Source organism: Salmo salar, chromosome 17 (assembly GCF_965601325.2).
Source record: "Salmo salar chromosome 17, fSalSal1, whole genome shotgun sequence".
NCBI classification, from domain to species: domain Eukaryota; kingdom Metazoa; phylum Chordata; class Actinopteri; order Salmoniformes; family Salmonidae; genus Salmo; species Salmo salar.
In genome coordinates this window covers 19,670,001-19,697,330 of record NC_138307.1, presented here as the reverse complement: position 1 = coordinate 19,697,330, position 27,330 = coordinate 19,670,001, and the positions used below count along the sequence as shown (strand labels likewise).

The 27,330-nt window shown below is 47.5% G+C and overlaps 2 protein-coding genes across 20 annotated transcripts in view; one reads left to right on the top strand and one right to left on the bottom strand.

The window, feature by feature from the left end:
- Positions 1-1,287: 1,287 nt before the first annotated feature.
- LOC106575631 (peripheral plasma membrane protein CASK) overlaps positions 1,288-27,330 on the bottom strand; it is a 41,611-nt gene continuing 15,568 nt past the window's right edge. Inside the window, exons 3-28 of one of the 18 annotated variants that reach the window (XM_045699155.2) lie at positions 27,268-27,330; positions 26,986-27,063; positions 26,429-26,501; positions 20,323-20,425; positions 19,912-20,090; positions 19,346-19,468; positions 17,881-17,964; positions 17,691-17,790; positions 16,364-16,381; positions 14,978-15,099; positions 14,661-14,738; positions 14,425-14,505; positions 12,649-12,837; positions 12,484-12,562; positions 12,323-12,408; positions 12,076-12,180; positions 11,913-11,981; positions 11,795-11,830; positions 7,363-7,401; positions 6,731-6,927; positions 6,363-6,478; positions 5,242-5,322; positions 5,046-5,126; positions 4,463-4,665; positions 3,548-3,652; positions 1,288-3,089 (exon numbers count right to left, since the gene is read on the bottom strand). The exon at positions 27,268-27,330 is cut by the window's right edge and continues 43 nt beyond it. In XM_045699155.2, coding sequence (XP_045555111.1) covers positions 2,913-3,089; positions 3,548-3,652; positions 4,463-4,665; positions 5,046-5,126; positions 5,242-5,322; positions 6,363-6,478; positions 6,731-6,927; positions 7,363-7,401; positions 11,795-11,830; positions 11,913-11,981; positions 12,076-12,180; positions 12,323-12,408; positions 12,484-12,562; positions 12,649-12,837; positions 14,425-14,505; positions 14,661-14,738; positions 14,978-15,099; positions 16,364-16,381; positions 17,691-17,790; positions 17,881-17,964; positions 19,346-19,468; positions 19,912-20,090; positions 20,323-20,425; positions 26,429-26,501; positions 26,986-27,063; positions 27,268-27,330 — 2,665 coding nt within the window. In that variant the 3' untranslated portion in view covers positions 1,288-2,912. The remainder of the gene's footprint in view (positions 3,090-3,547; positions 3,653-4,462; positions 4,666-5,045; positions 5,127-5,241; positions 5,323-6,362; positions 6,479-6,730; positions 6,928-7,362; positions 7,402-11,794; positions 11,831-11,912; positions 11,982-12,075; positions 12,181-12,322; positions 12,409-12,483; positions 12,563-12,648; positions 12,838-14,424; positions 14,506-14,660; positions 14,739-14,977; positions 15,100-16,363; positions 16,382-17,690; positions 17,791-17,880; positions 17,965-19,345; positions 19,469-19,911; positions 20,091-20,322; positions 20,426-26,428; positions 26,502-26,985; positions 27,064-27,267) is intronic. The other 17 variants (XM_082963573.1, XM_082963571.1, XM_082963574.1 and 14 more) reach the window with 17 other exon arrangements.
- On the top strand, positions 20,849-24,448 carry LOC123723689 (putative G-protein coupled receptor 34). Of its 2 annotated transcripts, none has more exons than XM_045699176.2 (2): positions 20,849-21,201; positions 21,774-24,448. In XM_045699176.2, the coding sequence occupies exons 1-2, from the start codon at positions 21,184-21,186 to the stop codon at positions 22,875-22,877; spliced, it is 1,122 nt and encodes a 373-aa protein (XP_045555132.1). In that variant the 5' UTR covers positions 20,849-21,183; the 3' UTR covers positions 22,878-24,448. The 2 variants fall into 2 exon arrangements, with proteins under 2 accessions (XP_045555132.1, XP_045555131.2); XM_045699175.2 differs by having other exon boundaries at positions 20,856-21,201; positions 21,601-24,448.

Genomic DNA, 27,330 nt, shown 5'->3' with positions numbered 1-27,330 from the left:
GCATATTTGTAGTAATGCTAGTGGAGATAGCATGCACGCTGCACAGCCACAAGCACACTAGATTCACAGTCCAAGGCCATCATGTAAATGTTACTCAGACGGAGCGCACTACAAACCCCACTTAGATTACAGTGTCCTCAATCCCTTTTTAATTTCTGCCTTGCGGGCTCAGTCTCCTTGAGACGGGAGCTCTGAATCAATAAATATAAACACTGTTTATGAGGGCTTCATGAATTACCATTAGTAAGCTCCTTTTTCATTGTGATTTGGTCAATCCTATGAATGCATTCATCAATGCATTAACCCAAACGAGAGACTACAGAGGTTGTGTGTTTGGGGCAATGTAGTTATTACCTACATCACTTGGGTTGTTTACTAGCAAATCGAAGGCCATTTTGTATGTGATGTCAATGTGAATCTGCAGTATATCCATGAACACAGACTGTCTGATTGTAAACCCAACAAAAAATCTAACCGCAATAAAAAATGGTTTCACCATCATGACCATCATGATCCATGTCAATATTTAGGGCCAGAACTGTACCCATTACATCATCTCTGAACTACACCATTTTCCAGCAGCTAGGCCTTGGGGGTTATCTGGACAGGGCCATGGACTTACCTAGTATTTCAGAACCATGGACAAAGCATTACATTTTAACTTAGACTAGAGAAAGCCATTTTAAGTCAGCAAGCTATTTAAAGTATTTGAAGGGTTCGATCACAGCTCATTAATTGATATGTCACCCAATTTCCATTTGTCTTCTGATCCTATGTTTAGGTCTTGGCTCACAAATTATTTTTTGGGGGGGGTTCCTTTAGTGGCACAGCGGTCTAAGGCATTGCAGTGCTAGAGGCGTCACTACAGACCCAGGTTTGATCCCGGGCTGTATCACAACCCGGCTGTGATCGGGAATCCCATAGGGCAGCGCACAATTGGCCCAGCGTCGTCCGGGTTAGGGGAAAATTTGGCCAAGGTAGGCCGTCATTGTAAATAAGGATTTGTTCTTAACTGACCTGCCTAGTTAAATAAAGGTTAAATAAATAATCTGACAGTACAAATACACTGCCATCTAGTGGACAATGTCTGACAGGACAGAGAGACTGCATTCTAGTGGACAATGGAAGCACTTGCATGACCATAATGTTCAGTATAAGCAGACTACTGCATTGCATCACACACACAACCACCCATTCACACCTATAGCCACAGTCCACACATTGGGCCAAACCCGTCCACACACACACACACACACAGTAGAGGTGTACACTAGAGACAGTAGGGACTTATATGAGACAGAACCCAAAGGCAGTTTACTTTGTCAACACTTAAAATGAAATATATTTTTTACAAAACAGAAAAGAAAAAGAACAACATTTCATACCGAAGAGCTGCTTGTCATTTGCAGAGGTAACTTTACACAGGACTTTAAATGGTAACACTTTACTCCAGGCAGAGAGACATAACCCCTACATAACACAGTCAGAAGCATGACAAAGCATTTTTCTTTTTTTATGCTACGACAGTTCAAGACGGGCACTACGTCCTTTTTACGACAGTGCTCATAAGGCGCTATGTCATGTCACCGCAAGTAAAGTGTTAAAGAGTTTGTCACAATGAGCTCTTTTAGTATTATTATTATACACACACTGGCTCTTGGTATCACTCATATGACTTACGAACCATTGAAACATTTACACACCATAAAAATGCATCTCCTTCCATTGAACTTAAAACAGTAATACTCTTTTAAGACGACACAGTTCTGAAATGGCGGACCTATAGGATTGGACGTCCCACTCCGTATCGCCTCCCCCTCCCATTCCCACAACATATCAAATAGGGATAATTTACATACACGGCCCACTATTATGGGCCTGCAGGACTGGGGGGTGTGCATAGGAGTCAGAGTCTTCTGCCCCAGCCGCATGCAGGGTGACCGTGTTGGATTATGTTGTTTTCGTCCCTCCTCCTGTCCGTCCATCCAGATAAGAGGGATGCCCTCTGGCTTGGACACCCGTGCTTTGGCGATGACCAAGCACACGCTCTGACCGAGGAGAATCATCGCTTTACAGAGAGAAAGAGAGAGAGAAAGAGAGAGAAAGAAACAGAGGGGGGACAGAGAGCACCTGTTCTCTCCATTGTGCAAACTGAGATGTAAACAAACAGGGTATGTAGGGAATGAAGAGAGTTCAGGGGGGGTGCTCCTTCAACGATTTGATTGACAGATACAGGGACCTATGAAATAAATAAGAGGAAAGGGATGGGGAGGAGTGTTCACTGTGCTTTTCTATCCGCCCAATAGGACGTGGCGTCACTGCGGCAGCGGCGACTGTGCGAGAGGGACCTCCGCTGTCTCTGAGGGGCGGAGCACGAAGAGTATGAGGCGGCCAATAGGAGTAAGGGGTCAGGGGGTCACACGGCAAGCCTCCGACTGATGACAATAGGAAATGCCTTATACAAGGTAAACAGCAACATACACCTATCACGGTGTGTCACGTCTGTCCTCCTCACTATCTCACCTCAGACAGCTGTCGCTGTAACCATACAAAAACAAATAAGGTAGAAAATGTCCCCCTCCCTCTCATTCAACTCTAAGAACAGGACCATATTCAATATTTTTCTATTATATATATATATATATGTGTGTGTGTGTGTGTGCCTTTGAGGCAGTCAGTAAGGAGTGGAGAGGAAGACGACAGAAGTCACTGTTTTTCTTCAGGAGGACTGACTGAGGTCTCAGAGGCGGTATCAGTCCTTTTTCATTCATTTCTTCCTTCATCCACATGGTTTCCACAGAGATGTTCCACAGAGATGTTCCACAGAGATGCATTGTAAAAGAAAACCGGGGTTTATTGGGGAATGGGGGACGACAGTCAGAGTTTGGTGTTGGTTGGTCTGGGTTCAGGGGTTAATAAACCCAGGACACAGGAACCCACTGAGCGGTGGTACACACCAGGTTCACAGCCTCCTCCAGCAGACGGATGGTGTCGTCGATCTCGTTGTTGATGACGGTCTGGTCGAAGTAATGGGCGTAGGTCTTCTGGAGGCCCTCGGACTCCTTCTGCAGCCGCTGGAGCGAGTCATCCTAAAGGGAGGAGGAGGAGGAGAGGGAAGAAAGAGTCAGAATAACAGCTGGAGGGAGTCATCCTAAAGGGAGGAGGAGGAGGAGGAGGAAGAAAATAACCTCGTTCCAGGCATTGTGGGAAGGGTCGAGTCACACAATGGAAAGAAAGATGAAATGGGACTCCGGGAGGATCTTAGTATACTCAAAAACAAACCCTTTATACACAAACACAACACACACACACACACACACCTATAAAAGGAGGTTTATGAGCTAAACTACTTGTACATATCCAGTACTTACAGGCAGTTTCCTGCACCACTTGGGAAGCTTGGGTGCAAGGAGAAAGGCATGCCAAAGAAAAATCAACAGGAATGCAGACAGGACACATGCAGTGGGATGGACTTTCACCACAGCAAAATGACAGAGACACAACCTAAAACATGACGGACACAGTAGCAGTGTGTGTTGGCCCTAACCTCGTTCATTCCAGGGGTGATGGTGGGAGCTGCGATGAACACAACGTAAGGGGCAAACTCAGCCGTCCTCAACACCTTGAGTGCCTGAAGAGAAACAAGAGATGACTGACAGAAAACTGACTAGTGAGCTACATTTAAAAACTCCACAGTATTAATAAACAGGAAGTGTATATTCAACTGGCAGAACAAAAACTGAAGAGATGAATGAAGGTTAGGTTTAAGAGAGAGGGTTAGGTTAGAGTTAATGTTTGAGTTAAGGTCAGGTATATTAAGGTTAAGAGTTAAGGAAAAGGCATAAAAGTCACATTAGATCAGCGTTCTGCCATCACTGATTTTCTGCCGGTGGAATATATACTGCTTAATAAATACTGGACACACACACACAGACCACCCCCACCTCACACACAGACAACCCCACCCTCCCCACACACAGACAACAGCACCTCACACACAGACAACCCAACCCCACACACAGACAAATAACCTCACCCCACACAGAGACAGCCCCACCCACCCCCACCTCACAGACAAACAACCTCACCCCACACACAGACAGCCCCACCCACCCCCACCTCACAGACAAACAACCTCACCCCACACACAGACAACCCCACCCACCCCCACCTCACAGACAAACAACCTCACCCCACACACAGACAGCCCCACCCATCCCCACCCCACACACAGACAGCCCCACCCATCCCCACCCCACACACAGACAGCCCCACCCATCCCATCCCCACCCCACACACAGACAACCCCATCCATCCCCACCCCACACACAGACAGCCCCACCCATCCCCACCCCACACACAGACAGCCCCACCCATCCCCACCCCACACACAGACAACCCCACCCATCCCCACCCCACACACAGACAACCCCACCCATCCCCACCTCACACAGACACCTACCTGTGGTTCCACGTCCAGTATGGATATCATACCCTGCTGGTGGATCTGGCGGATGGTCTCTAGCCGCGTGCCGTACATGGCATCCTCGTGACTACCGTACTCCAGGTAGTCATTGTTACTGATGTCCTGCATCATCTGGTCATGTGTCACAAAGTAGTAGTTCTTCCCATTCTCCTCGTCCTTCTTTGGAGGTCTGGTTGTGTCTGTGGGGAGGGAGAGAGAGAGGGGGAAAGGGAGGGAGATGGAGGGACAGAGCAGAGGAGAGGGAAAGGGTAAGTGGTAGTGGTAGTAGTGGTGGTAGTGGTGGTAGTAGTGGTGGTAGTGGTAGTAGTGGTGGTGGTGGTAGTAGTGGTAGTAGTGGTGGTGGTAGTAGTGGTAGTGGTAGTAGTGGTGGTGGTAGTGGTGGTAGTGGTAATAGTGGTGGTAGTGGTGGTAGTGGTGGTGGTAGTAGTGGTAGTAGTGGTAGTAGTAGTGGTAGTGGTGGTGGTAGTGGTAGTGGTGGTGGTGGTAGTGGTGGTGGTGGTGGTGGTAGTAGTAGTGGTGGTAGTAGTGGTGGTGGTAGTGGTGGTGGTAGGTCTCTTACGAGGAATGGGGTAGGCAAATCGGTCTGGGTGCTTAGTGATGAGCGTGTTCTTGATGTGCCTCCTGCCAACTCCATGGGCCCCTGGGGAGAGAGACACACATAAGACAATGAGACAATGAGACAGAGACGTTAGATAATGTGTTATCAACTGTTTCCCTTTAGTTAACACTACCTAAGAACCATCTGTCTAACGTACCCAACAAAACAAGCGTTTTCCTCTTGAACGCAGGCAGTTTGACCACCTCTTCATACGTGACCAGGTCTAGTTGGTCAAACACTGAAACAGAGAAGGTGAAAGGCATTAGAGATGTTCACTGAGAGCCGTAGGAATAATGGAACACAGACACAATGGAAGGGGGTCATCTGTAGTGCACAGCACAGGAAGGTGAATCAAATGAATAGCTTAAATAAAAAATTGATAAATCACTGAAATAAGTTTACTGATAACTGGGTGAAAAAGATTGTGGTTTGTTTTTGCCATCTAAAGAGCCTACGTGTGATTGGAATTATGTTACATCACAAGTTCAATATTTCAGGTCTGTGACAGACGGACAAACAAGGACACATAAAACCCAAAACGAGGAAGAACAAATGAAACAGCGAGATAGAAGTTTACTGACGTCAAACAAGGAAAAGAGAGTGAATAAAGTAGATGATAGAGGGAGAGAAAGGGAGGAGGGCATCAGTCAGAGTTACTTACATGCAGCCAAGCCATTGGGTAAGAGACGCATAGAAGATGGACAGAACAGAGGGAAGGAGGGAGGGGAGGGTTAATAGAAGAAAACGTAAAATAAAAACATTACAGTACATAGCTTGGACTCGGAGGCCAGGTTGTTAATGGCAGGAGCGTTAGACATGTAACATTCAGTCAACATTGAGACAACGTTTAGAGAGGAGCTCTTTGAGGGAGGAAAGGGGCCGGTTCTGGGGAAAGAACATGCAGCATTATTCAGATTCATTTGGAAACCATTCCAGACAGTACAGTAGTAAGCTAAGCATTTAGCTCTACAGACCAGGAATGTCTTTACTATACAATAACAGAATACTACATTCAGAATTGAGAGTATATTTTGGCCAGTGAAGAAAGCTGCAAGAGAATATCTGGGATATAACAACTGAATATATCATACAATATAAAATACAACGGAAACATCTGGAACACTTGGAATATCTTATAGCCAACATGTCATGCAAAACACTTTTACACACACACGTAGTTCAACAGAATAAAGAATTGGTTTCTGATTGTATAATTAAAACACGCTGTGTGTGTGTGTGTGTGTGTGTGTGTGTGTGTGTGTGTGTGTGTGTGTGTACCTGCGTTGTGCTTGGCCAGGTACTTGTCTTTGTACTGTTTCTTCTTCTTGCCAAACCAGGTACAGCTGGCCTGCTGCTCCTGCTTGGTCTTCTCCATGGCTAAACACGCCACACGCCTGGGGGGAGGGGGGGGGGGGGGGGGGGGGTAAGGAAATAAAGATATTTTAATTCTGTGGTAACGGCCCTCAAAACCAAAGACCAGAGATTAAGTCAAATTTCTGCTTAACATTTGGGAAAAGTGCTGCATATTTTTCTATGAGGATTTTTTGTAATTCTTGCATTGTAATTTCAATCCACTTCCTGAATTGGAACGGAAGCACCAACCCTGCTGGGTTTTACAGTATGGCTTCCATGGGTTCTGTCCTCACCACTCCTGTAGTTCTGGTGACGGTATGAGCCCTGCGGTTCCGTTCTTAGTGTTCTCCAGCTTGCCCTGCCACCAGTTGTGGTCGTCCTTACTGATGATCTGGATGATGTCACCCACCCTGAAGCGGATCCCGGCCTCCTTACAGGGAATGAGGTCATCCTTGGCGGGGTCGTACTCAAACTGGGCACGCACGTAGATCTGAGGGAGGAAACCGAGGAATGTGATTGGTCAGGCCCGCTGATCTGGGAGGGAATAGGGGGACTGACTGATCAAGCTGGAGGTATGGAGGAAAGAGGTGATTTTGATTGGTCAAGCTCCTGACGAGAGCTGTACGGGACACTGATTGGTCGAAATTGCCACAATCGACACAGTAAACAAGAAGCAAAGAGGTGGAGGAGGGAAGAAGAGTCGGGAGAAAAAGAGAAAGCAAATAAGGCAACATCAAAGAAAGCTTTACCATTTTAATCGTTCTGGTTGCCCCCGATTGGCTACATCTTACGCACAAACGACCAACCATTTTAATGGAGGGGGAGGGGGATTATGGACGCCAGCTAATGTTGGATCTACAAGAGCTACGATGAGGGACATACTGCATGGGATCTACTGCTACTTGGATCCACTGAGAGATCTTACCTTGACGGACATTTTGTCCTTGATGGCAGGTCTGGAGATCTAGGGGGTTGAGAGCATCACACACACATCATGCAGTAGAAAACATACGGGACATCGACAAAGGAGGTGAGAGAGTGAGGAGGACAGGTTACGACAGGGAGACAGTGTAACGACAGGGAGACAGTGTAACGACAGGGAGACAGGTTACGACAGGGAGACAGGTTACGACAGGGAGACAGGTTACGACAGGGAGACAGTGTAACGACAGGGAGACAGTGTAACGACAGGGAGACAGTGTAACGACAGGGAGACAGTGTAACGACAGGGAGACAGTGTAACGACAGGGAGACAGTGTAACGACAGGGATACAGGTTACGTCAGGGAGAATTTGAAATGAGGGCCTTTATTTTTCCACAGTCATGGATATCATATGAAGGAAGTTGGAGGTATTTTTGTGAGCCAATGCTAACTAGCGTTAGCGCAATGACTGGAAGTCTACAGTCATTGCGCTAACACTAGTTAGCAACTTCCTTCAAACTGCACGCAGACACATAAAAATGGTCTCCACGAGTTCCACTGACTCTGGGGAAGTAGATAAAGGGCTTCATTGTCAAAATCACGAAGTATCCCTTTAATACATGCAGGGGTTATTTAAGATGACATGGATCCAAATGATGTTTGACACATACACAGATTTATACACACGCAGAGACATAAACACACACACACACATGCGTACAGACGCACACACACAGACATATACACACGCATAGACATAAACACACACACAGACATACGTACACACACACACACACACACACACACACACACACACACACACACACACACAGACACACACAGAGACATACGTACACACACACAGACACGCACACACACACACAGACGCACGCACAGACGTACACGCACGCACACACACACACAGACACGCACCCAGACGCGCGCGCACACACACACAGACGCACACAGATGCACACGCACGCACAGACGTACACGCACAGACGCACAGACAGACGTGCACGCACACACGCACACAGACAGACGTGCACGCACACACGCACACAGACAGACGTGCACGCACACACGCACACAGACAGACGTGCACGCACACACGCACACAGACAGACGTGCACGCACACACGCACACAGACAGACGTGCACGCACGCACACAGACAGACGTGCACGCACGCACACACGCACACAGACAGACGTGCACGCACACACGCACACAGACAGACGTGCACGCACACACGCACACAGACAGACGTCCAGACAGACAGACGTCCAGACGTCCAGACAGACAGACGTCCAGACAGACGTCCAGACAGACGTCCAGACAGACGTCCAGACAGACGTCCAGACAGACGTCCAGACAGACGTCCAGACAGACACACACACAGAGACACACACAGAGACACACACAGAGACACACACAGAGACACACACACACACAGACGTACACGCACAGACGCACAGACAGACGTGCACGCACACACGCACACAGACAGACGTGCACGCACACAGACAGACGTGCACGCACACACGCACACAGACAGACGTGCACGCACACACGCACACAGACAGACGTGCACGCACACACGCACACAGACAGACGTGCACGCACACACGCACACAGACAGACGTGCACGCACGCACACAGACAGACGTGCACGCACGCACACACGCACACAGACAGACGTGCACGCACACACGCACACAGACAGACGTGCACGCACACACGCACACAGACAGACGTCCAGACAGACAGACGTCCAGACGTCCAGACAGACAGACGTCCAGACAGACGTCCAGACAGACGTCCAGACAGACGTCCAGACAGACGTCCAGACAGACGTCCAGACAGACACACACACAGAGACACACACAGAGACACACACAGAGACACACACAGAGACACACACAGAGACACACACAGAGACACACACACACACAGACACACAGACACACAGACAGACGTACACACACAGACAGACGTACACACACAGACACACAGACAGACGTACACACACAGACAGACGTACACACACACAGACAGACGTACACACACACAGACAGACGTACACACACACAGACAGACGTACACACACACAGACAGACGTACACACACACAGACAGACGTACACACACACAGACAGACGTACACACACACAGACAGACGTACACACACACAGACAGACGTACACACACACACACACACAGACGTACACACTAGAGGTCGACCGATTATGATTTTTCACCGCCGATACCGATTATTGGAGGACCCCAAAAAAACTGCCGATACCGATTAATCGGCCGATTTAAAAAAAATATGTTTGTAATAATGACAATTACAACAATACTGAATGAACACTTGTATTATATTAAGTTAAAATATCAATAAAATCTATTTAGCCTCAAATAAATAATGAAACATGTTCAATTTGGTTTAAATAATGCAAAAACAAAGTGTTGGAGAAGAAAGTAAAAGTGCAATATGTGCCATGAAAGAAAGCTAACTTTAAGTTCCTTGCTCGGAACATATGTTAAAAGGAACCACCAGCTTTCATGAGTCTTCAATATTCCCAGGTAAGAAGTTTTAGGTTGTAATTATTATAGGAATTATAGGACTATTTCTCTCTATACGATTTGTATTTCATATACCTTTGACTATTGGATGTTCTTATAGACACTTAGTATTGCCAGTGTAACAGTATAGCTTCCATCCCTCTCCTCGCTCCTACCTGGGCTCGAACCAGGAACACATCGACAACAGCCACCCTCGAAGCAGCGTTACCCATGCAAAGCAAGGGGAACATCTACTCCAAGTCTCAGAGCGTGTGACGTTTGAAACGCTATTAGTGCGCATCCCGCTAACTAGCTAGCCATTTCACATCGGTTACACCAGCCTAATCTTGGGAGTTGATAGGCTTGAAGTCATAAACAGCGCAATACTTGAAGAATTGCGAAGAGCTGCTGGCAAAACGCACGAAAGTGCTGTTTGAATGAATGCTTACGAGCGTGCTGGTGCCTACCATCTCTCAGTCAGACTGCTCTATCAAATCATAGACTTAATTATAACATAACAACACACAGAAATACGAGCCTTAGGTCATTAGTATGGTCGAATCTGGAAACTATCATCTCGAAAACAAAACGTTTATTCTTTCAGTGAAATACAGAACCATTCCGTATTTTATCTAACGGGAGGCATCCCTAAGTCTAAATATTCCTGTTACATTGCACAACCTTCAATGTTATGTCATAATTACGTAAAATTCGAGCAAATTAGTTCGCAACGAGCCAGGTGGCCCAAACGGTTGCATATACCCTGACTGCGTGCAATGAACGGAAGAGAAGTGACACAATTTCACCTGTTTAATATTGCCTGCTAACCTGGATGTCTTTTAGCTAAATATGCAGGTTTAAAAATATATACTTGTGTATTGATTTTAAGAAAGACATTGATGTTTATGGTTAGGTACACGTCGGAGCAATGACAGTCCTTTTTCACGAATGCGCACCGCATCGATTATATGCAACGCAGGACAGGCTAGATAAACTAGTAATATCATCAACCATGTGCAGTTAACTAGTGATTATGATTGATTGATTTTTATAAGATAAGTTTAATGCTAGCTAGCAACTTACCTTGGCTTCTTGCTGCATTCGCGTAACAGGCAGGCTCCTCATGGAGTGCAATGTAAAGTAGGTGGTTAGAGCGTTGGACTAGTTAACCGTAAGGTTGCAAGATTGAATCCCTGAGCTGACAAGGTAAAAATCTGTCGTTCTGCCCCTGAACAAGGCAGTTAACCCACCGTTCCTAGGCCGTCATTGAAAATCAGAATGTGTTCTTAACTGACTTGCCTAGTTAAATAAAGGTGTAAAAAAATATATAAAAAAATTAAAAATAATAAAAAATTTAAAAATAAATAAATAAAAATAAATAAATATATATAAAAAATAAACAATTATTAAAAAAAACAAAAATTCAGCAAATCGGTGTCCAAAAATACTGATAACCGATTGTTATGAAAACTTCAGATTAATTGGTCGACCTCTAGTACACACACACACACAGACAGACGTACACACACAGACGTACACACACAGACGTACACACACACACAGATGCGCACACACACACACAGGCGCACACACGTACAGACGTACCCACACACACACACACACACACACGTACAGACGTACCCACACACACGTACACACACACGTACACACATGCACAGACGTACACGCACATGCACAGACGTACACACACATGCACAGACGTACACACACATGCACAGAAGTACACAGACGTACACACACAAAAACAAGCAAATGGTGTCCCTGGTCTAGACAAAGCCATGTGAGAGGAGGAGTCAGACATCAGAGAAGAGAGGGAGAGGAGGAGTTAGGGAAGTCTATAGCTCTCACCTGTCGTCCTTTAGGCTGGATGGTCGAGGGCAGATCCTACAAGCACACACAGAGTTAACACATCTAATACAGCACAATAGATTCATCTGACAGAAGCAATAGAGCCACAGATCCTCACCAGGATGGAGCTAGTGACGCTAGCATGGCCGTTCGCTGGCGACTGTCTGGATAGGTCGGGGGACTCTTTCTGCAGACACACATGAACAAAAAAACATGTGAAAAACATCCCAACAGAAAATGACTTATAACTGAAGAATAGAACGCTTCTTTACCTCATTTACCTGATTTTCTAGAGACACAAGAGAATCGGTCCATACCTCGCAAGACATGGACTGTGACCGGTAGCTGGGAACGATCTTAAAGGTAACACTCCCTCGCATTTCCCTCTGTGGGGACACAATATTATCATCAAATGATCACAACCAATAACAGCCAAACACTGATACACACGTACTCTAGTACTGTGTAAAGACAAAACTAGCTGATTGGACAATGGTGAGAACGAGAGAATCTGATTGGACAACACACCAGCATCTTCTGGAGCTGTTCTACGGTCTGATTGGCAACGCTGATGCCGTTGATCTCTCTGATCTCGTCCCCGACATGCAGCGTACCTAAAAAAAAGACAGAGGGTGAATGTGGGTTTGTTTGTGGTAGGGTGTACGGCATATTCCAAAAGTCTACTGTACCTTGTCTGTGGATCATTCCTCCGTGCATGATACGGGCCACGATGCAGTGGTTCAGATCGTTCATCTTCAGAGTGATGCCCTGAAGAGGTCATTGGTGAAAGGTCAAATAAGAAGAGTCAGTAAATGTGTGTGTGTGTGTGGTCGGTGTGTGGGTGTGTGTCGTACCATAGGTTCGTCAGTATTCTTCTGGAACTGAACCAGGCGTACTCTCGTCACGTTCTCCAGGTCCATGTCCCCGTTGGTGCTCTCAGGAGAGTCTCCGTTCAGGTAGGGTGAGGTGGGCGGGGGGGTGACCCTCAGAGCCTCGTCACTGTACACCTCATGGGCCACCACATCATGGGTCTGGAGCAAGGCCTACTCACACCACACACACACACACACACACACACAGTAAGACACCCTCACACAGACATCTACAGCAGACAATGAGTGTGTAATATGGCCTTTTAAACAACAGGGGGTACACAAGGCACTAACTAAATTCACACTGTATTATTGGTCACATTTGGCTTATTGTAAGTGTGTAACAGTGATAGCTGGTTTCTACTTAAGACTTATTTGCTTGGTCTTCCTAAATGAAACATGAGTGACTAAAGGACTGGGTAAACCACTATGGGTCTACACAAAAAGACTTGTATCCAGATGGAATATGTTTTTTTTATTTTTTATCTTGGTCACCAGGGAAGGGGGAGCCCCCCTTCTTTATCCCAGGCCACTGTGTCAGTCTGTAGGCTGAGCGTAAAGCAGAGGGTTCTAGCGCTGAGATGTCAGTACAGAAATACCCTGTGGGTCAGAGACTAAGCTGAGGTAAGAGGATGGAGAACCAAACACAACTCAGCTTTAAAAAGGTGCACTATGCAGAAATCGCTCTGTCATTTCCTGGTTGCTAAAGTTGTAATAGTTTGCCTAATTTCAGTTTATGTGACAAAACAAGCAAGTATAGTGTAGAGAATCATTGTACCATCTAAACCACTGTTGAAATATATTTTCCATAACCAAAACTGGCTGTTTGAAGCGTAAAAAAACTAAAGTAAAAGACGCAAACACAAAACTTAAGAACGGGAAGCATAGAAATAGTGCACATAGAACAGATGTAACGCTTCTTAGACTTGCTTTCAATGAGAATGACAACTCTATAACAAACATTTCTATGTGAATTTGGTCAGGTCGCCCAAAAGTTACATATTTCAGCTTTAACTGTAACAGACAAGCACAGATCTTTCTGCCATTGAAATCCTTGGGCGGGCCACCAAAGCATTTTTTCGGGTCGCCTAAGTCCAAATACATTTTCGTGATGGAAAAAGCTTTCAGACTAAAAACAGATAAAGTATTTAGAAAAGATAATGGACCAATATATTTTTACAATATAATCTTTGAGAACTAACAGTCACCAAAATAAGAGCTAGATAGTCAGGAAAAATGGAAAATGCCAAAAACAATTAATTTAGCAGTATAGATGTTATGTTTGAGCAAAAGAACACAGCATCAGCATGGCAAAATGCATAGAATTGCAGGAAATTCACTTTAAAACTCCTAAATGTTCTCTCAGCTCCATGGAAAAATTGGTCGAATTGCAGGAAATTCACTTAAAAATGCTAAAACTCTACCTGACACCAGAGAAGAGATGAAGAGAGAAAGGAGAGAGAACAATTAGGAAAAGCAGAGAGGGAGCTTTTTTTATTCCGTTCTTTTGTTGGCAGTAACAGCTCGGGCTGGGTGGGCGGGGCAGGATGTCTGCAGCCTCACTAGCCCCACCCATAACCCTGGCTGCTATACCTGACAGCCCCTCCCCTCAGTCTTGCTAATCTAACAGATTACTCCCTCCCTCTCTCCTTGGGGTCTATAGTGGACAAACTAGGGAGCTTGACCCAGTCATGATCATTTATTTATACACACACACACACACACACACACACACACACACCACACACACACACACACCATGAAGTGTGGCTGTGTGAGGATCCTCCGGAGTTCCTTGGCCTCCATGTTGTCGGGGTAACAGGAGATTGTCTCCAGTACCTACAGGATAAGAGGAAGTACAATTACAGTATCATATAAGAGCATCAACACTTAATGCAAAACATTAACCAAAGGAACAAGATAAAGTATTTGACAAGCGCTAGTCCCAGAAGAGAAGAGGTGTCCCACCTTGATGTGGTGACCAGGCCACTCACCTCTTTGGCTCTCTGTACTCCATCACTAGGAGGGTTCCTGATCTGAGGAGACGACCTGGTGTTGATCTGGTCATACAGCTGCAACACCAGGGAGAGACAGTCTTATTATTCACTCATCCTTTACATATCCCTCCTCACATATCAGCTTTTGTATTAAATGTATTAAATGTTGCTTTATAAATAAAATGCATTTTCATTCCCAAAGGATTTTCCCAATGAATAATATGGTGTGTCTGAGCATGCAGAGCTCTTTACTTGTGTCAAGGTGCCACCTAGTGGACTCGACATGAACCTGCATGTGTGTGTAGCCCACTCACGTCCAGCAGTGTGTGTAGGTGTTGGTCCTGGAACACGCTGTGTAAGAAGTCCAGATCTTTCTCACTGCAGTCAGTCAGAGCATGGATCTCCTCCAGGCTGTCCAGCACCTGGGATACTGCCCCTACACACACACACACAGGTTATAGCATATACACACGCAAACACACACCAATTATAAGTAGCCAGTACCATAAAAACACAAAAATTTAGATTTAACACACAACAAGAACAAACACATTTACAGACACCACACACAGATAGAGGCACCGCACACACACAGAGACACCGCACACACACACACGCACAGAGACACCGCACACACACACACGCACAGAGACACCGCACACACGCACAGAGACACCGCACACACGCACAGAGACACCGCGCACACACAGAGAGACACCGCGCGCACACACACACACAGAGACACCGCGCACACACACACACAGTGACACAGAGACACCGCGCACACACAGAGACACCGCGCACACACACACACACAGAGACACCGCGCACACACACACACACAGAGACACCGCACACACACACACACAGAGACACCGCACACACACACACGCACACACACACACACACACACACACACACACACACACACACACACACACACACACACACACACACACACACACACACACACACACACACACACACACACACACACACACACACACACACACACAGCTAGAAACAGAAGGTGTCAGGCTAGAGTACATGCAGCGAAAGCAACAGAGAGACGGCAGAACAGGACAGAACAGAGGTACATCCCATCATCAATATGACAGATTAGACAGGAAGGAAGGAATAAACCATATCACATGGGATGGAGATAATGGGATGGAGGTCAGGTCATGTGATTGGTTAGTTCAGGTTAGTGAAGGCTGGATCTAGAGATTGTATGGAAGACTAAAGTTAGTTGCCATGCTGTTTGTATAACATAGAAAAACACTGCACACATAGAAAGAGGTTTGAAGACTGAACACTTTCAGTTTGTCCTCCAAGGCCATGACAGGTCCAGATTGCACGCGCCACTGACAACGGTTGTGATTGGATCAAATGGAAGCCATGCAGGCACGCGTCCACCTCATTAGCTGTCGGTGGTGAGTGACATCACAATGCACACAGAGTCTACTTCCCAATACTTCTGATTGGCTTTCTGTCCACCTCAGCTGAGATTTCAATTCACCCCCATCAACTAACACCGAGTCAGATACTGTTTCATCCCCCAAATAGGTAAGGAAGCTGTTTTAGAGTATTGGGATGCGAGTCATCAAGGGTGCTACAGGGGGGGGGGGGGGGGGGGGGTAGTTTAATAGATGGTGATGATGTCATGATGTCACACCAGGAAGCTACCTGGGGATACCTACTTTCAGCGGCTAGCAGTCCTACAGAGAGCGCCGCATTGCAACACCACCACAGAGAAGACAATAGAGAGGGGAAAGATTCAGTAGACAAGAGAAAGAGAGGGATTTTGTAGAGAGAAAAAAAAGAGGAGTCCAGGAAGGATGAAAGACAAGACAGAGAGAGAGAGAGAGAGAGATAGAGTAAGCAAAAATCAGAGGCTGTGTTGACTGGAGCTGTGGGCATCTGGCTAAAGTCTCAAAGATGCCATTTGGAGGAAAATAGGTCATTTACTCATACACTGCTCTCCCCCCTCCTCTCCCAACACACACAGCCACACCCCACAGGAAAGTGAATTCCATCCCGAAGCATTTTATTTTTTTAAACAAGGGCAGAAATAGTCACAAAACGCAGAGTGATGCAATGAGGCTGTCTGGTCTCACAAGAGGAAGACCCGACTGTCTCCTACATCGTCTCCAACGCTTTTTCTATGAGCCACTGGGCTGGACTCCGTACCGCTCCTATTTCTCCCAACGTCTGTCAGATGTTTTCATCCTGGAAAGTGGTCACATCACACCATCTGTTGTGTAGATCCAGCGACGCGCCTTAATCCCAAACGGGAAGGAGAGGCTCCGTTTCTCCAGACCATTTCAGACGGAGACTATTATAAAAGGCCTCTAACGAGACCTACAAAACAGATCGCGTGGACACACACTTATCACAACATCAGAGCCCTTTTTTTTAGGTCTGAGAACATCTGACAAACATAGTACTCAGAGCAGGAGAGGGCAGCAGGTCGTAGATAGACCCTTTGTTCCCCCATTCATAACATCCATAGGGAGAGACAGTGCGTCCCCGAGACAGAGACAGGGAAGTGAGGGCATTGGGCAACGCTAGCCTGGGCACTTCTGTTTCCTTTTTCCAGCGATCAGCGGGATTTATAAGAAGGCCGAGGCTAGCGCAGAGACCGGGGCCTGAATGTTCCACTGCTGTTCTGATCTGAACACTGGATTGGCTGTGTGGTTAGCTACTGACTATCTGTCATCTGATTACCAGGAAATGAGATAACGCTGAGGCGCTTACAACAGTGATAGATAAGTCAAATCATCATTATCGTTCTTACACGACGAGAATCCTTTTCTGTTACGGCAGAAGTTGGCTATAGTTGTAGAAAACTATGAGAAGTCAAAAATGTGCAGCATCGTCAGGGTTGTGCTTCAGGACGCCCGTGGGACAACGAGCTAGCAACACAAACCACGTAAGCGATTGTTGCCATGACATCCGTTCCTCTGACACAGCTCGGCTTGGGTGTTGACGTGGGAACGGCAACAGGAGGAGAGGGGCGGGTCTTACCTGAGGAGGTGGGGTCTTCAGAGAAGTCAGGCATCTCCTCTGGTGGGTCTCCGTAGAAGGAGTTAAACTTGTGGCTGGAGACAGCAGCCAACACTGCCCCCTAGGACACAACACAAAGAACAAGAATGTATTGACTGATTGATTGAAGAGCATCAATGGTGTGTGTGTGTGTGTGTGTGTGTGTGTGTACCTTGAGCTTCCTCCTTGCATTAAACTTCCTCAGCTGCTCCACTGTCTCTGGCAGGTGGATCTTGTAGGCATACCTGTCCCTCTCCTGGAGGGAGAACACACAGAGAGGTGAATACCTGTCCCTCTCCTGGAGGGAGAACACACAGAGAGGTGAATACCTGTCCCTCTCCTGGAGGGAGAACACACAGAGAGGTGAATACCTGTCCCTCTCCTGGAGGGAGAACACACAGAGAGGTGAATACCTGTCCCTCTCCTGGAGGGAGAACACACAGAGAGGTGAATACCTGTCCCTCTCCTGGAGGGAGAACACACAGAGAGGTGAATACCTGTCCCTCTCCTGGAGGGAGAACACACAGAGAGGTGAATACCTGTCCCTCTCCTGGAGGGAGAACACACAGAGAGGTGAATACCTGTCCCTCTCCTGGAGGGAGAACACACAGAGAGGCGAATACCAGTCCCCCACAGACAGGTGAATACCAGTCCCCCACACACAGGTGAATACCAGTCCCCCACACACAGGTGAATACCAGTCCCCCACAGACAGGTGAATACCAGTCCCCCACAGACAGGTGAATACCAGTCCCCCACACACAGGTGAATACCAGTCCCCCACACACAGGTGAATACCAGTCCCCCACAGACAGGTGAATACCAGTCCCCCACAGACAGGTGAATACCAGTCCCCCACAGACAGGTGAATACCAGTCCCCCACAGACAGGCGAATACCAGTCCCCCACACACAGGTGAATACCAGTCCCCCACAGACAGGCGAATACCAGTCCCCCACACACAGGTGAATACCAGTCCCCCACAGACAGGCGAATACCAGTCCCACTCCTGGAGGGAGAACACACAGAGAGGCGAATACCAGTCCCACTCCCGGAGGGAGAACACACAGAGAGGCGAATACCTGTCCCTCTCCCGGAGGGAGAACACACAGAGAGGTGAATACCAGTCCCCCACACACAGGTGAATACCAGTCCCCCACACACAGGTGAATACCAGTCCCCCACACACAGGTGAATACCAGTCCCCCACACACAGGTGAATACCAGTCCCCCACAGACAGGTGAATACCAGTCCCCCACAGACAGGTGAATACCAGTCCCCCACAGACAGGTGAATACCTGTCCCCCGCAGACAGGTGAATACCTGTCCCCCACAGACAGGTGAATACCACACTAATAAAGACAAAACACTACAACAGTTTCCACTCAGTAAACTGGACTGTATTCTCTGGGTTGTGAAAGTAGCTGATGCAGGGCTCTGTCTCCTGACAGGAAGGAAGTTATGAGGAAACAACAACTAACCCAGTGTTAGTTTCACATCTGGTTATAATCATGTGTTACAGTTGGGGTTAAGTGTGTGTCTGTATATTCAGCATCTTGCAGACAGGGCTTTTAGTGTGTGTGCGTGCATGTGAATGTGTGTGTGTGTATCAGTGTGTCTGCATGTTTGTTCCCACCTTAAGCCAGGGGTGGTTGAGAGCTTCGTAGACAGTGATCCTCTCTGCCGGGTCCAGCATCAGCATGCGACGCACCAGGTCCTTGGCGCTCTCTGAGATGTGGCTCCACTGGCGTGGGTTCATCTAGAGGGGAGGGTCACACACACACACGCTCTCAGATGGATGTAGGGCTGCAGCAACCGAGGGTATGCCAGATACTTTTACCACCTTGGACACAGTACATACCTGGAGCTTTTAAACCTAGCTATAGAGATAGAAGGAAGGTTGCCATGTACCCCCCACCAGGCCCAGATGACAGAATGAGGACCGTTGTACATGGTACATTCTGAATGCTCTGTATGGGCCTCAATAAGGCCTTGATGGAAATGCAGCTGAGGCAACTTTCCAAGCCGTAGCTTGTGGTTGTGAACCACGTGCAATGACCCGCTGCTGCGGGTTTCACACCCACCCATTTCTTTGCTTTGTAGTGTGTGTGTGTGTGTGTGTGTGTGTGTGTGTGTGTGTGTGTGTGTGTGTGTGTGTGTGTGTGTGTGTGTGTTAGAGGGCAGTTTTGGAAAATCAACTACTACCTTATATTTCCCCTTAATGATAGCCTCAAACAGGCGTTCCTTGGTACCGTAGAAGGGCAGGCAGCCAGACAGCAGGATGAACAGGATGACTCCACAGCCCCACACGTCTACAGGCTTACCATACGGCTCCCTCTTCACCACCTCTGGGGCCATGAAGTGGGGCGTGCCTACTCGACCTGGGGAGGAACGGGGGGTTAGAGTGTGGATTTACACACAGATACGAGAGATAGACAGAGAGACAGAGACACAGAGAGACACAGACAGACACAGAGAGAGAGAGAGAGAGAGAGAGAGAGAGAGAGAGCGAGAGAGACAGACAGACAGAGACAGAGAGAGAGAGAGAGAGAGAGAGAGAGAGAGAGAGAGAGAGAATGACAAATACACAGTCCCAGAGTGAATATAGAGTACCTCCTGCCACCAGGCCGGATTCTCCTAGTTGTATGGCCACTCCAAACCCCCCCAGCTTGACAGGAGCTGAGTTCTCCTTAGAGGCCAGCAGGACACAGTGAGGCTACAAGACAGGGACACAGAGAGAGAGAGAGAGAGAGAGAGAGATGGAGGGATTGGGTTCAAGCTTCATAAAAAAGTGCTCCATTTTGTACCATCCTGCTGTAGTAAAACCTTGGTAGTGCTGGACCTAAAGGGTTCATAGACGGGACAAAGGCAGATGGCTACCTGCTTTACTGCAGAAACACTACAGCTGATAGGGAAGAGGAGAGAAGAAAGCAGGACGATGACACTGGACAGATAGAGAGAACACCAGAGAAAGGAGGAAGAGAGGAAGACATAGAGAGAAGAAGAGGTGGAGGATGAGGAGCAGAGCGCAGCGCCGGAGTACGTGACAGTCAGGGTTTGTGGTCTCACAGCGCTGGTTTCCTGCCCTACTTTGCACTTCACTTCACACTAGAGGGGGAGGATGGGGGCTGTGGTCTGAGGGTTCTGACGGCTGCTAACAGCTGACAAGGGAGTGGTTGGGGGAGGCGTGAGAGAAGAACATCTCAAGGCACAGAGAGAGAGGACCAGAGAGAGGAAGAGAGAGGAGGAAAGAGAGCGAGAGAAGGGAGGAGAGCTCAGAGTAACAGACTCATACTTTTGAGCAAAAGAGACAAAGAAAGAAAAAAGGTGTGTAGGAGAGGAACCAGAGTCCCAACACTACCCCACTGAACCTGACAACCAAGGGACAGTAGGACCAGGGGCTGTTAAAGGATATGTAACAACACACACATTCTGGACAGTGGACAGTGAAACTACAGCTGCAGAGTCTCTGACATGGAGGGAATCTGGATGGTGAGTGAAATCCTGTCTAAATAAAAACATCATTGAACCTGTGTGTGTGGGAATCTGTGAAAACCACAAGGCAGACCATGTTCTTTACTAGGTGGTGAATCCAAAATAGGTCGTAGGTACAATACAATAATTGCACTTAAAGTAGTGGTTGATTTTTCATTACTTCATTTCCTGCTACAAGAAAATTTACTTGAAATACAACATTGTAAAAAGAAGTGGTAAAAGCGGTGACATTTAAAAATAGATTAGTTCTTTGAGTGCTTTCACAGTGTTTTTTCAATGCAAACCGCCAAAGTCCTTTCCTGTTAACAGCCCACTTTTTTTTTATGCATTGACATCTCTCTCCGTTTTTGATCCTTATCAATAAAAAACATCTCTCCACCCCTCTATCTCCCACAGCACTGAAGATCTGCTGGTTCTAAAGACACCCCAGCTTCAACACAATGACCTCTCTTCCCTTCTCCCCCTTTTCCACCTCCTCTCCCAACACCTCTTCACCCCTGTCCACCTCTTCCTTCCCCCTCTCTAATGCCACCTATCCCCTCTTTACTTCCTCCTCCTCTCCAAACCAGACCCTCTGTGATCTAGATGACGGTGCCCTGCGCCTCCCCCTGGTCTTCTTCTACTCCCTCTTCTTCCTCCTGGGTCTGGTAGGTAATCTCCTGGCCCTGTGGGTCTTCGTCTTCCTCCACTCCAGGAGGAACTCTGTCCGGGTATTCCTCATCAACGTGGCCATAGCTGACCTGGTGCTCCTGGCCTGCCTTCCCTTCAGAGTCCTCTACCATGCTAATGGCAACCGCTGGATCCTCGGCCCCCTGGTCTGTAAAGTGGTGGGCAACCTGTTCTACATGAACATGTATATTAGTATCACTCTGTTGGGGTTCATTAGCCTGGATAGGTATGTGAAGCTGAAGGGACGCGGCGGGGCGGAGCGGGGCCTGGCCAGGAGGCTGAGAGGCGGTGGATGGAGCTGGGTGGCGTGTGGGGCGCTCTGGGGGCTGTCCCTGGTGGCGGCCGTGCCCATGATCGCCATGTCGGAGGGAAACGAGGAACGTGGGAAGTGTTTCCAGTATAAGCAGCGGCGTGGGGCGAAGGGGAAGGCTTACTTCAACATGGCTCTGGTACTGCTGTTCTGGGGGGTGTTCTGCCTGCTAGTGGTCTCCTATGGGAAGATAGCCATGCGCCTCCTCAAGGTGTCCAGGGACAAACCGGACCTCCCCAACGCCCACCGCTATGGTAGCACCGCCAGGAAGTCCTTCTTCGTGCTCTTCCTGTTCACCGTCTGCTTCGGGCCCTACCACGCCTTCCGTCCATTCTACGTCCTCTCCCAGCTCAGCCAATCCCCGTCCTGCGATTACTTGCGCCTGGTGGACAGGACCAATGAGGTCATGTTGTTGTTCTCTGCCTTCAACGCCGTCCTGGACCCTGTGATGTACTTCCTGTTGTCGGGCTCGGTGCGCAAGGCCGCTGTGAAAGCCCTCGGACAGAGCCTCGGCAACCGCCTCCACTTCCTTAACGACGGGACCTCCAACAGCTCGGTATCAGAGTTCAGACGGACCTCTATGTCCGTCACCTCCCCCAACACCGTCATTAACCCCTCCCACGAGCCCAGGACCAGCCTCTGTCTGATTAGCCCCACCCTCCGCCCTGGCGCAGCCATAGTGGCAAAGCAGTGACTTTACAGACTTCATTGTTAAACTTCATGGACTTTAGCTCTATTTACATTATAATGTATACCATGTACTCAACAACTGATGCATGTGACAAGGGCCAACGCCTTGAACTAGACTCAGTTACCAAGAATGGAGCTGACCAGATGTCCTGAATCAAAGTGATTTACACTACCGTTAAAAAGTTCAGGGTCACTTAGAAATGTCCACATTTTTTGGTCCATTAAAATAACATCAAATTGATCAGAAATACAGTGTAGACATTGTTAATGTTCTAAATGACTATTGTAGCTGGAAATGGCAGATGGAATATCTACATAGGCGTACAGAGGCCCATTATCAGCAAAACACCAGTCTCAACGCAAAACACCAGTCTCAGCGCAAAACCCCAGTCTCCACGCAAAACCCCAGTCTCCACGCAAAACACCAGTCTCCACCCAAAACACCAGTCTCCACCCAAAACACCAGTCTCCACCCAAAACACCAGTCTCCACCCAAAACACCAGTCTCCACGCAAAACACCAGTCTCCACGCAAAACACCAGTCTCCACGCAAAACACCAGTGTCAACGTCAACAGTGAAGAGGCGACTCCGGGATGCTGGCCTTATAGGCAGAGTTGCAAAGAAAAATACATATATTTCAGATTGGCCAATAAAAAGAAAAGATTAAGATGGGCAAAAGAACACAGACACTGGACAGAGGAACTCTGCCTAGAAGGCCAGCATCCCAGAGTCACCTCTTCACTGTTGACGTTGAGACTGGTGTTTTGCGGGTACTATTTAATGAAGCTGCCAGTTGAGGATTTGTGAGGCGTCTGTATCTCACACTAGACACTCTAATGTACTTGTCCTCTTGCTCAATTGTGCACCGGGGCCTCCCACTCCTCTTTCTATTCTGGTTAGACCCAGTTTGCACTGTTCTGTGAAGGGAGTAGTACACAGCTTTGTACAAGATCTTCAGTTTCTTGGCAATTTCTCTCATGCAATAGCCTTCATTTCTCAGAACAAGAATAGACTGAGTTTCAGAAGAAAGTTCTTTGTTTCTGGCCATTTTGAGCCTGTAATCAAATCAACAAATGCTGATGCTCCAGATACTCAACTAGTCTAAAGAAGGCCAGTTGTATTGCTTCTTTAAAATCAGCACAACAGTTTTCAGCTGTGCTAGCATAATTGCAAAAGGGTTTTCTAATGATCAATTAGCCTTTTAAATTATAAACTTGGATTAGCTAACAACGTGCCATTGAAACACAGGAGTGATGGTTGCTGATAATGGGCCTCTGTACGCCTATGTAGATATTCCATAAAAAAAATAAAACAGCCGTTTCCAGCTACAATAGTCATTTACAACATTAACAATGTCTACATTGTATTTCTGATCAATTTGATGTTATTTTAATGGACAAAAAAAACGTGCTTTTCTTTCAAAAACAAGGACATTTCTAAGTGACCCCAAACTTTTGAACGGTAGTGTAAATGCCTGTGTCTGTCTGTTAACTAATATTGTCAATAGTATGTGACACAATCATTTCTGATATAACACTGTACAAAGCAAATAAATCTATACATGTGAGCTTAAATCGTATATATGTCGCCTTGGTGTGAAGACTGAATGGCTGATAAGCATCACACAGTCCCCTCTACTGGTGGTATTAGGTACTACCACTACAGCAGTCTACTACACACAGGCACCATGGGACACAGACACAAACACACAGGCACCGTGAGACACAGACACACACACACAGGCACCGTGAGACACAGACACACACACACAGGCACCGTGAGACACAGACACACACACACACAGGCACCGTGAGACACAGACACACACACACACAGGCACCGTGAGACACAGACACACACACACACAGGCACCGTGAGACACAGACACACACACACAGGCACCGTGAGACACAGACACACACACACAGGCACCGTGAGACACAGACACACACACACACACACACACACACAGGCACCATGAGACACAGGCACCATGAGACACAGACACACGCACACACACAGGCACCGTGAGACACAGACACACACACACAGACAGGCACCGTGAGACACAGACACACACACACAGGCACCGTGAGACACAGACACACACACACACAGGCACCATGAGACACAGGTACCATGAGACACAGACACACGCACACACACAGGCACCATGAGACACAGACACACACACACAGGCACCATGAGACACAGACGCACACACACAGGCACCATGACACAGACGCACACACACAGGCACCATGACACAGACACACACACAGGCACCATGACACAGACACACACACAGGCACCATGACAGACACACACACACAGGCACCATGACAGACACACACACACAGGCACCATGACAGACACACACACACACAGGCACCATGACAGACACACACACACAGGCACCATGACACAGACACACACACAGGCACCATGACAGACACACACACACAGGCACCGTGAGACACAGACACACGCACACACACAGGCACCGTGAGACACAGACACACGCACACACACAGGCACCGTGAGACACAGACACACGCACACACACAGGCACCGTGAGACACAGACACACACACACACACAGGCACCATGAGACACAGGCACCATGAGACACAGACACACGCACACACACAGGCACCATGAGACACAGACGCACACACACAGGCACCATGACACAGACACACACACAGGCACCATATGGGACAGACACACACACAGGCACCATGACACAGACACACACACAGGCACCATGACACAGACACACACACAGGCACCATGACACAGACACACACACAGGCACCATGACACGGACACACACACAGGCACCATGACACGGACACACACACAGGCACCATGACACAGACACACACACAGGCACCATGACACAGACACACACACAGGCACCATGACAGACACACACACAGGCACCATGACACAGACACACACACACTTCTTACAACCCAAATCACAAGTATTCAAACAGAAAAATACACAAACAACAAACAAAAACTCCTCTTTCATTAAACACCACATGCACTCAACACAGGGGCAAGGTGTAACTTTGTGTAAACACACAAACAGACTGACTTACTGACATTGGTATTAACACACAAGCAAAAGCTCCCCTTATCCCCTCTGGGAGTCACCAAATGTGTCTGTTTGTGGGCAGGGCTCGCCCCATCTGGTCTGGCATTGTGGCCTACTGTATGTTAGAGAGGTAATCCTATAGTAATCACTGAAGCTGTGCTGTCTGGCCTGTCAAACAGGGTTTCAGCAGGGTTTTCCCTTACACTAAACACTAATCCAGCCCCAGCTTAACTCATCTTCATTACTAGTTAGCCTACTACTACAACCCAATGGGCTGAGCTGATGGGTCAGTTATCGTTGGGTTAGTCAACATGCACTCAATACGAGGAGACAGATGGTGGATCACCAATGGTTAGTTCATTCTGTTTGAAATCAATAGATGCCATTAACAACAGTGCTGTTTAGATAAGGGGGACGTGGGACTGGAGATCTGGGGTAGGGGAGCTTACCTTCACATCACGGTGAATCACGTTGTTGTCATGGCAATACCGCAGCGCCTCCAAGATCTGTCTCATGTAGTGACTAAAAGACAAGAATGAAGAAAAAAAGGGGGAGAGAATGAAGTAATAGAGAGAGAGAGAAGAGAAAGGGGGAGAGAGAGAATGAAGAGAAAGGGGGAGAGAGAGAATGAAGAGAAAGAGGGAGAGAGAATGAAGTGGAAGGAGGAGAGATAGAGAGAGAATGAAGTGGAAGGAGGAGAGAGAGAATGAAGTGGAAGGAGGAGAGTGAAGGAATTAGCAATGCCACTACTTCTTAGAGAGCTCCTTCTAAAAGCACTTCCTTACAGGCATGTAGAGTCCCCAAGGTTCTCATCGCCCTACCACTGAATACAAGGCCACTTACTTCAAATGAGGCCTTCGTTGAAAATGTCAATGTGACTTGTGAGTAACTGGCTACGGCTTCAAAGTCCACGTCAGCCTGCGTCACTATTTCAAAACACAAGTCAGCTCCGTCCATACTAGAGAGGCAGAGAGGAAATAAGGGAACCTAAGAGTGGAGTTTTTACCTGGCTACAGCTTCACTGTAGACAAAACCAGCATCCGCCCGCTTCACAGTCTCAAAACACAGGTCAGCTGTATCCATACTATGTCAGAGAGGTAGAAATCACATAAAACAAAACTTTATTGAATTTGGATTACACCGTTAGTACAAAAGTCAATAGGGAGGGACCATTCTAAAATATCAAGTAAAATCTAGAACAGAAATTCTAGAATTTAGTCCATTCTAGAACAGAAAGTCAATAGGTGACCATTCAAGAAACAAAATGGCCAAAACACAACCAACTTACAACTCAAAGACCATGTAGAGCATGCCATCTGAGCTGTAGGTTTCTAGTAGCTCTACGATGTGA

Coding starts and splice junctions, on each gene's coding strand:
- LOC123723689 (XM_045699175.2), top strand. CDS start 21,645: ATGACCTCTCTTCCCTTCTCCCCCTTTTCCACCTCCTCTCCCAACACC.